Consider the following 13765-nt stretch of genomic DNA (forward strand, 5'->3'; position numbering starts at 1 on the left):
TGCATAAATCAAGGGCAAAAGGAGAGAGAAAAGGAGAATCCAAGGAGTATCTGATGAAGTAAATAATATTAGAAAGAAGATGAAAAATGGGTGGTCCCACTCATTTTGGTCTCTGCCTCGCTACCACATCCTTCAGGCCCATTTCCGGTACACATTCCCCAGAAGGTGACCCCCAAGTGAAGACAGCCTTCAGCAGAGGTAAATGTTGTCCAACACATTTTAGATTCCTCCTGTGAAACCATCCTTTCAATATGAAATACTTACAAGTGGGACAAAGATTTCCTCTGTCAGCAGAGAGGCAGGTGTGTTCTTTTTCTTTTCAGTGACAAGAGGCTTCACAAAGACAACATATGGCTTGAACTCTGCTGTCCTTAAGTGCTTCACCGCCTGGAAGCAGAAATATGCAAAACAGAAGTCTGTGGCTGCAATATTTTAAAGGAGAGAAATTGTCAAAACTAGTAATATTTCTCTCAGTTTGAGGGCCTGAAGGAATCTTGAAGTTTGTTGTAGCATGGCTTTATAATACAGCAGTAAATACAATAACAATGACACTCATTGATAAATAGGACTGAATATATACAGCAGGATATAAAGGACTATTAATTAATAAAATTTAAAAATACCTGGGAGACCAGCCTAGTGCTGACAAAACGTCTTTTGAAAGCATCTGAAGTATTTTTAATTGTTAAAATGTAACAGTTAACTGGTTAATTGGTGAACTGATAGAAAGTCATGCTACCTGCATGAAAATGTGCCCAGTCCTGCACCTCCAACCAAATGCACCAGTTATTAAAAGTAAGAAAATATTAACATGGAAAGGAAGATAATGTTCTACTGTGTTAGGTGATAAGCTTCTGTGCAAGTGCAGAGTAGACCCCAAGACATTATAGGTTATTTCTTTATACAGGTAGTCCTTCCTTAATGACCATTCGTTTAGCAACGGTTTGGACTTACGATGGAGCTAAAACTTGTGACCGGTCCTCACATTTACAACTGCTGCAGTGTCCCCACAGTCATGTGATCGAAATTCGGGCGCTTCACAACAGGTTCACATTTGCAACCATTGCAGCATCCTGTGGTCACATGATTGCCATTTTCAACCTTCCTGGCTGGCTTCCGGCAAGCAAAATCAATGGGGAACCACATGATTTGTTTAACAACCATGTTATTTGCTTAACAACCATGGTGATTCACTTGACGGACACCACAAAAACGGTCATAAAATCAGGTTGGATTTGCTTAACCACTACATCGCCTAGCAACAAAATTCTGATCCCAATTGTGGTAATTAAGTGAGGACTACCTGTATATATTACTCCAAAGCACATCTGAAAGTATCAGCCTGTTTCTACAAGGAAGTTAATTTGTAATGCCTCTGTTAGTTGTCACCGTTCTTGCTGCACATGGCTAATTTCTTCCTAAAAGGCCATATGTTGTCCATGAAAACAATGGACCCTAAACTGAAAGGCAAATCTGGAGGACAGAATTTTAAAAAAAATGTTAATTTACCTCAGGCACAACATCCACAAGGCAAACTTTATTTTTAGACATGACAGACTGTATCGCCTCCAGGCTCATCCCATAAAGATTCTCCTTATATTCTCCATGTTCTACAAATCTGAAAATAGTGAGGGGATTAAGTGAGGAAAAGCAAAACAGAACACCAACCTCAAAAGAGAGTGCAGCCAAATGTGCCAAATGTTTATTATAGTGTAAAATTGTTTACTTTGCCTTTTTCTTTTCTATTTTTAATAGTTTGCTACAGGCAACAAGATTTAAAAGGGATGGCTGTTTTCGAACATTTCACTTTCAGCAAGGAAAGAACAAATGTTTAAAATGCAAAAATCGTACACCTAGTGACATCTACTCCGTTTCCAAAGCACCACGCAAATACTATTGCATCATGAAGTTAAAACTAATGCAAAACTAATCTCAGATCTGTGGAGCACTAGCGTGTGGAAGGGCCTTTTAACACTCTCAGCCTAACACTCACTAAAGCAGTGGTCCTCAGCTCTCTGGATATGCTGCAACTTCAAAATCCCAGAACCTTTAGTTAACATGTCATGCTGGCTGGGAACTCAGGGAGTGCAGCCCCAGCATATCTCTGGATCCCTCCCAAAAGAAGCATGGCACATGGAGTTCTTGTCTTCAATTTCTTGTCTTAAGGGGACTGCTCAGAGCTTCTTCCACTTCCCCTTCACCTTCTGAGTGAAGGTAAACTAGAGAACTTCATTGCCCTCAATGCCAAGAGAGACCTGGGTTCATCACAGAATGCTGTTCTATTTTGTGGAGCCTTGAATACAGAAAAAGTAGTAACTGGCAGAAAAGCAGCACAGAAATGCATACTGTTAATAAATTATAAATAAATAAACAAACCCAGCCTTAGTAAGGTCTATCTTTGGTTCCGCCCCAATGTGGAGGAGGAAACAGTCCAGACAGAGCTTCCCCATTCTTGTAGCCCCAAACCAAGACAAAATATGCTCGCCAAAGTTCTCCTGCCCAGGCAGTTAAAGTCTCCATCAGCAAAGGCGGGCTATTCTAATTAGATTCTCAGGGTAGACATGACATGAGTCAGGCCTCAGGCTTAACACAAGAAGGGACATGCCTTCCATTTCCCCCAGCATCCCAGAGCAAAGCTTACTTGTTGTGCTGTACATCGATCTCAAATGACTGCTTTGACACAAAATTGTATTCCACGCCCTCCTTTTCATGACTTTTCTTGGTCCTTGTGGTATCTGGAAGAGAGGGGAAGCCACGTTCAGGTGGTGTCAATGAAGAACATTTTGCTTTGCATGGCCGTGGAACCAGGGCTAGCAGTGACACTGATGACAAAATGAGGCAAATCAGAAGTAAAAGAAAAGAATCAGGACTGTTGTTGAAAAGATTTCTCCAACTCATCTCAGGATATCTCTGGCTGAGATGATCCAGAGAAGGGGCATGTCTCTTGTGCCTGCTATAGTGCCACACTATTCATTTCCCCCACAATTTCTCAGTAATTCTCAGAGGAAAGAGAATAATCTACGAAAAGAAGCACTCCATCTTACTTCAGTCCAGCACCAGGCCTCTCGCCCAGGCCTCTGGTAATTTTGTGCATGTGACAGCAATATAACATCTATGCTTCCCCAGCAGAACATCAGTGATGTTACAAGAGAGGACATGAGTTTGTGACAAGAGGCCTCAGAAGAGTGGAGTAACCCCTGCTTGCTCTTTTATCAGCTGTCTCCTCCTCTCAGTAACTACGTACTTAGCAGTGTGTATCATAGCAGAGGCAACAGAATTACTGTGTGTAAATGGGCAAAGACTTGGGAGCCAACCCTTCCCCTGTCACAGCATATGCCCTAACAGGATCCTTTATTAGTTAAATAACCAGCTATACCTACTCTTTTTTTTGGGTGCCTTTGAGCCAGTGTGCCTGAACAAGTCCCTGCAATTTTCTTAACAAGATTTCAGAAACAGTTTGCCATTGCCTTCTTCCTAGGGCTGAGAGAGAGTGACTGGCCCAAGGTCACCCAACTAGCCTTGTGCTCAGGACTAGAACTCACAGTCTCCTGGCTTCTAGCCTGGTGCCTTAACCACTACACCAAACATATAGTTATAACTATATACACATATATAGATGTTCACAAATATGTGTATCTCCATGGCATTCATTGATTTCCTTATTAAATTAGCTGTCTCCCCACCTCCCCCAATGTTTCTACTATGCTGTCAGATATTTGTACTATTTCAGTACTTTGTAAGACCTCCTTTGACAGAAATAGTCAAATAATAGCTTCCAATGTTTCCTGTGGCCTCCTACTCTTCCTTGAGATAATTTTTCCCACTCTTCCTTGCAGAACTCTTCTAGCTCAGAACTCTTCTTAGGTCTCCTTGTATGTACTGCATGTTTGAGATTTCCCCACAGATTTGCAATAATATTTAAATATTGGGACTACGAAGGCCATTCCAAAACCATTATCTTTCTTTTCTGTAAATATTTCATGGCTGATTTGGAGGTATGTTCCTCCAAATGAAGACTGCCTTGCTGAAGTATCCAACTTCTTTTCAGCATCAGTTTCTTAACGTCACCTTGGGACATTAGCTTCTAGGATATGTTGTTTAATTGAATCTATTTTCTTCTACTTGTACAATATTTCCTTTGCCACTGGCTGACCTACAGAACCCAAAGCATAACAGAGCAACTCTGGAGCATAACAACAGCCAAGATATTAATTTCTTAAAAATTGCCCATCCTTTTGTCTCCAAACGTATTTTGCATTGTTGTTGTAGAACAATTCAATTTTCATTTCATCAGCCCAAAGTGTTTATTTCCAAAATGTTTTCAGGATTATCAAGGTTTTCTTTTGCATACCTTAGACTGCCTTTTGAGATAAGGCTTAAGAAAAGGTCTCTTTCCAACAACTCTCCCATGCAGATCATTTTTGCATAAGTAGTGCTGTACTTAAACCTACGGATACTCTGGTGTGAACTAAACTTTTCAGCAGCTTGTTTGCAGTGATCTGTCCACTTTGCTTTACGGATCTGACCAGTTTTATGGCAACTGTAGAAGAGATTTTTCTAGGCTCTTTCAGTTTCATCTAACTTCCATTTCTTAACAGTATTTCTCACAGTTGAAATTGCTTGCTTGAAGTACTCAAAAGATTTTTTTCAGTACCTACCCCTGCTTTGTATAAGTGAATGAAGCCCAAGTTTTTTGAAAGTAGATAGAGTAACTATCACAACCTGAAAGGCTGTAAGGATCAGAGTGTTTTTTCAGCTGGAGTGAACTGTGGGTTAATGAGTCAATTACTTTTTAGGGCTTAATTAACAACTTCTAAACAGGGGAGGGCAGCCATCTATCAAGAATACTGTAGTCATATCATGCATTATAAATCATGAATTCAGTTGTGATTGGATCAGATGACTTTCAAAGTCCCTTCTAATGTGATGATTCTATCACTCCAGCTGTCTCATTTATTTAGAATATAATGCCTCTAGTGGGGGGTCACCCAATCTCTATGTGACACACAGCATCTGATGCAAGATGCTCTATTTCCACTGAATGTTGATTGTAGCAATATGAATTGAACCCCTATAGAAATATATGCACTAACTCAACACTGTGATCCAACCCTCTTTCTTGATTACTTCCCAATAATTATGTCAATTCAGAATCATTTGCTGGAGAATTAGAAGTGCTGGGGGGAGGGTTCAGAAGCTCCACTTACATCAGATGCTCAGCCAATATCAGAAGAGAGGCGTGTCTGCAAGGTGTGATATCAAAAGTCAAGATAGCATCCATGATGGGGAAATCAAAGTCTTCCCAGTTGGTATGTGGATTGCACAAATACAATCATACTGTCATGGCTGCCATCCTGACTTTTTTGACCACACCCTGTGGGCACCCCTGTTAGAAGAAAAGAGAAAGCGATTTTCCGCAGTCTTCAACCTCATGCCCCATATTAAAATTGTTCTCTGGAAGAACTAAGAAGAATTACTGGAAATAAACATCATGCTAGAGGATGGTAGTCAGCTCTGTAGTGGACAGGCTTCTCATTTAATATTTATTAATTAAAAGATCCTTTAAAAAATTGACACCTGAGAACCTGGAGGTGTCAGCAAGCATGCAGCAAGCCTGCACCTAGTCTAAATAGGTCTATTACCTGCTCCTTGCACCAGATGTTCTTTGCTACAAGCCCATTTCCCCAGATTTTATCCAGATCAGCTTTCTCAACCTCTTGACCGCATGGGAACCCTTGAAATATTTTTCAGGCCTCAGGGAACCCCTGCACATTCAGGCTCAAATATAGGCCAGAAGTTACAAATCATGATATTCATTTCATGTGTAGGCCTGTATATATGTATGCATTAACAGTGTTCTTAAACTACAAATAAATAATGAAACTTACCTCTTCAATGTACAGTTGCCCAAATTTAAAATAATTTTTTTAAATAAATTGTGATCTCCCAGGGAACCCCTAGTGACCTCTCACGGAACCCTAGGGTGCCACGGAACCCTGGTTGAGAAACCCTGGTCCAGAGAAACATAGACTTATCCAGAAACAGCATCAGTATTATAGAATTTAGCTTTTATGTGGCCATGGACTTCAGATCTTATTGAAATGTTTGATTTTCGTAGCACTGAGGGGACAGAGAACACATGTGCACAGATCTCCTTCGTCCTACACATGTGTACATATGTTGCTCATTTGTCTGAGGCTATATGCTACAAAAATCCTGCTTTCAGCATCCCCGTGTGGATTTCCCTCTGTGCCTTTTATTAACGCCAGAAATGACATTCTACATCTGGCCTGACTGTTAGCATTTATATAATCTCCTAATTAGTTCCTGAAAGCAGGTTTTCCCTTTCAGTGGACAACCCGCTTGCCTGACTAGCATTTCAATTATTCAATACCTTCCATTTCTTCTAGGGTCCTTGCTCTTATTTCATTGTGGCAATTTTAAAATTTCAACACAGAGTTCATTCAGTTCCCATCCCACACCCTTATTTTCAGTCCACTGCTATAAAACAGATTATTTCATTTCTTAATGCATTTAGGACAAAAACAACTCATTTCCAGCCCACACATTATGAAACAGTTCGTGTCTTTAAAATCCTCCTTTTTTTTTGCCAGCGCTTTCTAAAAGCAGAACATTCTAATGTAAAATAAAGTAAGTTTTCAAAAGAACAGATGCGCATGAAGAAGAAACAATAATGAGATGGAACCCTCTTCTAAAGGCAAGGGGAGGAAGCCAAAAAGAGAAAGAAAGGAAAAGAAGAAACTCTTGTTTTCCTGCCCAAATGTTTCTGCAGATCACACTAGACACAATGACTGTAGACATCTCTCTAAACCACAGCTTATCTAATGATGCTTTACTGGATGTATCACAATTGACTGTGCTTATGTAACACATTAACCCGTAATCCATGGTTTATAAGGCAGAAGGGCTGTGTTCACACTCCACACTAAGCCAGGGGTTCCCAACCGGTGGGTTGTGATTCCCTGGGAGCTGCAAGCAATTTGGGGAGGAGGGGGTTGCAAAACTTTTTTGAGGTTAATCAGGTTTGAGAAAGCAAAGTTGGATGCTGTCGAAATTCAATCCCACTTTTCCAGCAATTCCACAGGGGGCTTCCCTAAGACAAAGTGGGGAGCAAAGCTCACAGAGATGTACAAGATATGGTTAAATCCAGGGTCTAGCCTTCTATCAAGACCAATGTTTCTCAACCTTGGCAACTTTGAGATGTTTGGACTTCAACTCCCAGAATACCCCAGCCAGCCTTGCTTGAGAAACACTGATCAAGACCATTTGCCAATCACAGCATTTTTACTTATTCATTATTTAGTTTTATTCAGGGGAGGGGGAGTCAAATACACTCATCTATCGTTTTGAGGGGTCACAGCACTGCAAAGTTGGAGAACCCTTGCACTAAGCAAAATTAATCTCATGTGCGTTCAGTGGTCACATTCACACATAACTCTAAAGTCATACGTACACATCCATCCTGCTCTTCTCTTTCACAGGAAGCATTTATACAGAGCAGAAAGTGAGTAAGACATTAAAGGCATGAGACAAGAAAAAGAAAAGGAAACACAGCTAAAATTAGATTATGCCAACATCATTCACCAAACCATTTCATACTTTTCTATTTTGGCCACCTTGCTTCCACCATGTCCACAAACTGCCTGATATATTGCCTTTATTTTTAAATGTTTCAACGCTTTCTTTCTGTGAATTTCACCAACTACATCTAACCATGATTTCCTCTGCCTTCCCCTTCCTCTCAACCCTTTTCTGTCATACATTTGTATGTAACATTTTGGTTCACTTTTCTGTCATATATTTGTTTTGCAATCTGATCCTTATTCAGTCTCTCAAATAAGAGCAAACCACTTCAACATACTCCTTTCATACTGGTTACTTACTTTTGTATTCAGTCCACATTCATTCAGCACCCGTTCATGCTCGACACCAACTCTTCTTTTATCTTCCATTCTTAAGTACCCCATATATCCTGAATTCTACCTATTTTTATATGTCTCCTGACATATTCCATCCTCACTCCCATACAATAAAGTGGGTAGAAGCATACTTATACTCAACTATTTTAGTTTATTTTGATAAATACTAATTCCTCGCAACAGGTTATATACTACCCACTACCCTTCTATCAGCATTTGCAAACTTTAAATGTCTGCATCCATTTGCCCATCTTTAGTAAATATTCTATCAAGGTACACACATTCATCTACTTGCTCTACCTTTTTACCATTTATGCAACATGAAATCTATCTAACATTTGGTGCAAATCGTTCAGATTCTCAGCCAACATCATCTGCATGCAAAGGTACACATATATTCACATTCTCAACAACAATGCTCTAACATCACCACAAGCATGCCTTATACAGAATATCCACAGAAACATCATGCATCCTTGTCATATTCCCTGCTCAATACTTAACCATTTGCTGCTACTTCATGATACCGTTCTATAGTATAGTATAGTATAGTATAGTATAGTATAGTATAGTATAGTATAGTATAGTATAGTATAGTATAGTATAGTATAGTATAGTACATGGAAAAGGGATTTGAAAATATTCTTCAAAATAAATAGAACATCAGGAATCTCTACCACTACCATATGGGAAGCAAATAAAGCATACATGAGGGGTCTTTTTATTAAACTAGTGGTAAAATGAAAAAGAGAACATAACAGATGGAAAGAACCATTAGAAGCCAAAATAAGAGAACTAAAACAAATGCATAGAACTAACCCAACAAGACAACTTATGAAATAATTGCAAGAAGTCAAACAACAATTAAATTTATGGAAAATGGAAGAACCACAAAGGAAGGTAAGATTTGTCAAATAAAAGAACTTGGAACATGTGAATAAACCAGGGAAAATTTTAGCATATCAAATCAGAAAAAGAAACACAGACTACTTCATCTCTAAAGAAAGGGGCCAAAATGTTACATACAAGATTGGAAATTATAGAAGAACTGGCAGCTTTTTAAAGGAACTATACTCCACGGCCAACACTGATAAAGCAGCCATGAACAAATACATTGAAGATGCTGTCCTCAAAGAATTTAATGACCAACATAGACAAATATTAAGTAAATCTATAAATATCCATGAAACAAAAGAGACAATTAAAAAACAACAATAGCAACAACTTGGGGAGGCACCAGGTCCAGATGAGATGACAACTCAATATTATGAAAAACTTGAGGAATTGCTGGAACCACTGAGAGACCCAATGAATGAAATTAAAGAGGCGAAAGCAGTCCCACAAGCATGGAAAGAAGCACATGTAACCTTGATTGACAAAGAAGGGAATGGCCCACTGAAAACCACACTCATATGGAACAATTCCTCTGCTGAATGTTGACTATAAAATTTTCACGGTATTGGCTGAACAACTAAAGAAAGGCACTTCCAATATAATACATATCAGCCAAACAAGCTATATCCTGAAGAGGAGCATAAAGGGCAACAGCAGGTTTATAATTAATACAACAGAATATATGATTTTTTTTTAATAAAAGCAAGGCAGCACTAATCTTGCAAGATGTAGAAAAGCTTTTGATAACCCGCAGTTGCCATTTTTACTTGCATTACTGAACAAAATAAATCCTGGAGAAGAGTTTTAAGAATGGGTCAAAAGTGTGTATCAACGGCAAACACTAAAATCATGGCCAAAGGAGCACTTTCCTCAGATTTTGAAATCAACAAAGCTACCAGGCAAAGCTGTCCATTTTCTCTCCTATTATTTAACACTGCCTTAGAAATATTGGCAGAAAAGGTTTGAGGTGGCAAACAAATACCTGGCCTCTAATTCCACAGAGAGGAATATAAACTAAATGTTATGCAAATGATATAGCATTAACCTTTACACAACCACCACGTATAATAAGACAGCTGATGAAAATAATCCAAAGCTTTGGCAGATTCTCTGGATATAAAATCAATGTTCAAAGAACAAAAATATTTACAAGATACTTAGAGTAACTCAAGAAGGTTTCCTGGCTGTCAGATATTATCTGGCTGTCAGATAACAGATTTAGTGAAATCTCTGGGTTTGTATCTGACAGGCAACAATCAAGAAATATATCAAAACAATGGAAAACATAGAATTTAAAAGAGATCTTGAAAAGTGGAAAACCTTAAAGTTTTCTTGTTTAGGATCAATTGCAACTATTGAGATGAACCTATTACTCAAGATAAACTATTGTTTCAAACGGTGCCAATTGCGATCCCAGAAAAAGACTTTACAAGAATGGCAAAAAAATGTTAATAAATGCATATGAGTGGGGAGGGGGAATCTAGTGTAAAATTTAAAACGTTACAAGACTCAAAAGACAGAGGGGGTCTTGCTCTGCCAAATTTCAAATGATATTACAGAGCAAGTTATCTGTCATGGCTAACAGAACGGACAGAATCTCCAAGTAGCAGAACATCGAAATTGGAAAGAGCTGGCCTAGCTAATGGGCTTCATAGATATTTATGGTACAGGGATACGAAAGAAGACAACATTTAAAAGGATTTATTAAATGATAAGGTTTGATTTAAAAAAATGGAACTTTATAAGGAAATGTGTAAGTCCAGCAATTTCACTGCCAGCTCCTTCCTCAAATGCTTTTTTTCATGCTGGAAACAACTATAGTAAGAAAAGTGCAATTCTGTATGCAGACATGGTCCATTCAGATTCCATGAAGAGACTAAAGACATAGCAAGAATTATTTGATCAAGTCTGGAACATACCATAGTTGATGTACAGTATCTTCAGATTGTTGGAAGAGTAAAAACCAACCTCAGAAAAATGACCGAATTGGAAATACCCATGCAGAATCAAGACCATCTGTTGGGGTATGTACACAAACTATTATTTGGATATGACTCAGAGACAGAACAGTTCAAAACTGTATGACAAAATAGATGCAAAACTTCAGAGAAACAAACACAAAAGAACAATAGGAAGAATTATGGAAACAAGTCAACAAGTTACAATTTAAGAGAAAACAAGTACAAAATGTTTTATAGATGGAATTTATGCAATTCCATCAATAATTGCCAAGATAGACAAATCATATAGTGATAAATGTTGGAAATGCCACAATACATTTTATGGTTAAAAAAACTCAAAAGTATCAGAAAGAAAACAGCAACAAACAAAAACAGTATGGTTTTTAAGAATTGATTAAGAACTGAAGTTATAAATATATGGAAGTGTTAAATGTTTATAAATATTGTATATCAGAGTACAATGAAGGAGAAGTTGGAAACTATTTATTCAATAATGTTTTTGCAGACTTTTCTTTCTGTTGGGTGATTTATCTTTAAATACTAAAGCAGTAGAGGTATTGATATCCAACTCATATTTAAAAAGACCTTTTTCTTCATCCACGCCTCTTTCACTTCACCATTTCACCATGCATCCTCTTTCATACTTTCCACTAGCCTAACTTCACACACTTCTGTGGCACTTTGTAAGGTAACTTTCTCTTTTACTCTATTCAGAGCAACTTCCATATCCACTTTCCATTCATCGTGTTGTGAGATTAATTTATTTTACAATACTTTTTTATAAAATATTTGTAGTTCTTCTTTCAGTATTGTTTCTCTAAGACATGATTTTTAACCTATGACTTTGTGAATAACCTTAATTGCCTGTCCGGTGATTGACCTGCATTTTTCAATTAACACCTGGAAGAGAGGCTGCTTAGACAAGCTAGCTCCTCCTCTTTGCTCTTGCGAGCTGTGAGATGACAAACTTCCAGCTCTAACCCCAATCAGATAATTATTTCCCTCTTTCGTTGTAGCAGTTGCCCAGTGCCCACTAGACACTTAATCCTCTTAATATCTAACCTTTGCTTGCTGATGCCTAAATTGAGCAACTCTGGGGGTGGAGGGGGAATGAGAGGTTGCAGGGCTATAAAACTTGCCCAACAAAAGCAGCCCCTTTGGGAGTTGAATTCCAGAGGAGACCGGCCTAGTCACTTGGGCTCACCGTGGCAGATGGAGGGAGGTCCCCTGGTGCTGTAAGTAATTAATGGGGACAATTTAAATAAACATGATGCTGTTTGTTTCAGTCCTGGCATCTCCTTTAATGTCCTCCTGCTTCGGTATCCTAATTCTAGGTTAGCCAGCAACACAAGAATTTCAGAAAACATTGGCTGATTCATATATAGTGCTAAGCCACAGTAGATAGGGTCACACATCAGGCTAAGAAAACAACAAAAAATATTTTGGTTTATCCTCATGTGTGAACACAGTCCACATTAAATACCTGGATAGATTTCAAAAGAATATTCAAAACTGCAGCCTGGAAGTGAGCACTTAAGATTAGAATTATGGCATGTGGGAAAGTTGTTTTAAAAATAAAAAGACCTTCCCACATGCCATAATTCTAATCTGAAGTGCTGCATTCCAAAACACACATAAAGAATCTACTGACAGTTTCCCTACCAGAGAAAGTAGAAGCTTTAGAAACAAAAGCATGTCCTTATGTTGTGAACTTCCTATAGACATCTTTGGCTACTGTGAAAATTAAAACAAGGAAGACCTAGTTTAGGACAACCTTCCATCTGATCCAACAGAGCTCTTCCTCTGTTTTATATTAGACATTGTAGGTACAGGAATCTATTAGAAGAAGGATATACCGTAGCTAGATGAAGAACTTCCCACTGCACTTCCTTTTAAACTCCGATGAACCAAATGCGTGACAGCTGAAATACCACTTCCCTGCTCTGTTTATAAAGCTCTTGCGAATACACTACAAACCCCAACAAGCAAACCAAACAGAATCCCTTGGACAGGCAATCCCCACCCACCACCCTCCCCTGTTCCATCCAACTGCTGCATGTGCAAAACACACATCTGGCACAAATGGTCCCATTGAGATACACTGGAGAAAAAGCCCATCTCTGCTGCTCTCAAGGCATCAGAAATGGACAGAAAAGTGAGCAGAGATGGTTAGGTTATGCAACATATGGGCACACTCAGCAATTATTTAAGATACGCTAGGATAATTATTTCTGTCACATGTTCCGGATGGACAGGCTGCCAATTCAACCATCCTCCGCATACAGCAGACCTTTGCAAGAGTTTTGTGCTGATAATGAGTGTAGCAAGTTGTGTGTGAATGACAGTAGAAGCTTCAAACTATTTGTGCTTGTGTTCTGCAAGTTTTCGGCTTGCTTCTTTAAAAGCCGCTGATTTGTGATGCCCTTGGGAAGATATAACTCTAGAATTAACTAAGATAGGATAACTTAGGATGGCTGCATTCTGCCACCCTACTGGAGTCAGTAGTCTTATGTATACAGTATTAGTTGCCTGAGAAGCTAAGGAAGGAAGATGGGAGGGAGGGAGGGAGGGAGGGAGGGAGAGACATTTACAAACTCTCCCAATCAGCAGCTAACCTTCAGGTTAATTTCCAAAAGTAGCCATACTTTGCAGCAATGGATTGCAGTCTGGCTCATGGGTGGGGGGGATTTTAAGATGCAAAATAGATGAAGCATTTCCTTAAATCCTTAAATGCACTCCAATAGTCCCTTAACACCCCCCTTGGGTTAAAAAATTTACACACACATCCTGGGATTGCTCTGAAGGCCACAAAAAGGAGGCTGGAAGGATTTTCTGGCCCCACTCATTCCAGTGTAGCCCAACAGAAGCAGCCTTAGAAAAGAGGAAGGAGCAGCAGTCAGAGAAAACCCTGGTCGTCTTCTGTGGTATCGATTCCATGTGATAGCTTTTCAGTCATGCAGGCACTTTTCA

General features: G+C 39.0%; 1 protein-coding gene across 1 annotated transcript in view; it reads right to left on the reverse strand.

The window, feature by feature from the left end:
* Nucleotides 1-13765, reverse strand: part of MPP3 (MAGUK p55 scaffold protein 3) — a 90397-nt gene that overhangs the window by 2710 nt on the left and 73922 nt on the right. The window contains exons 16-18 of the mRNA XM_063300867.1: nt 2642-2735; nt 1510-1618; nt 265-387 (exon numbers count right to left, since the gene is read on the reverse strand). Of these exons, the coding sequence (XP_063156937.1) occupies nt 265-387; nt 1510-1618; nt 2642-2735 (326 nt within the window). The remainder of the gene's footprint in view (nt 1-264; nt 388-1509; nt 1619-2641; nt 2736-13765) is intronic.

The sequence above is a fragment of the Candoia aspera genome, chromosome 4 (assembly GCF_035149785.1).
Source record: "Candoia aspera isolate rCanAsp1 chromosome 4, rCanAsp1.hap2, whole genome shotgun sequence".
Taxonomy (NCBI): Eukaryota; Metazoa; Chordata; class Lepidosauria; order Squamata; family Boidae; genus Candoia; species Candoia aspera.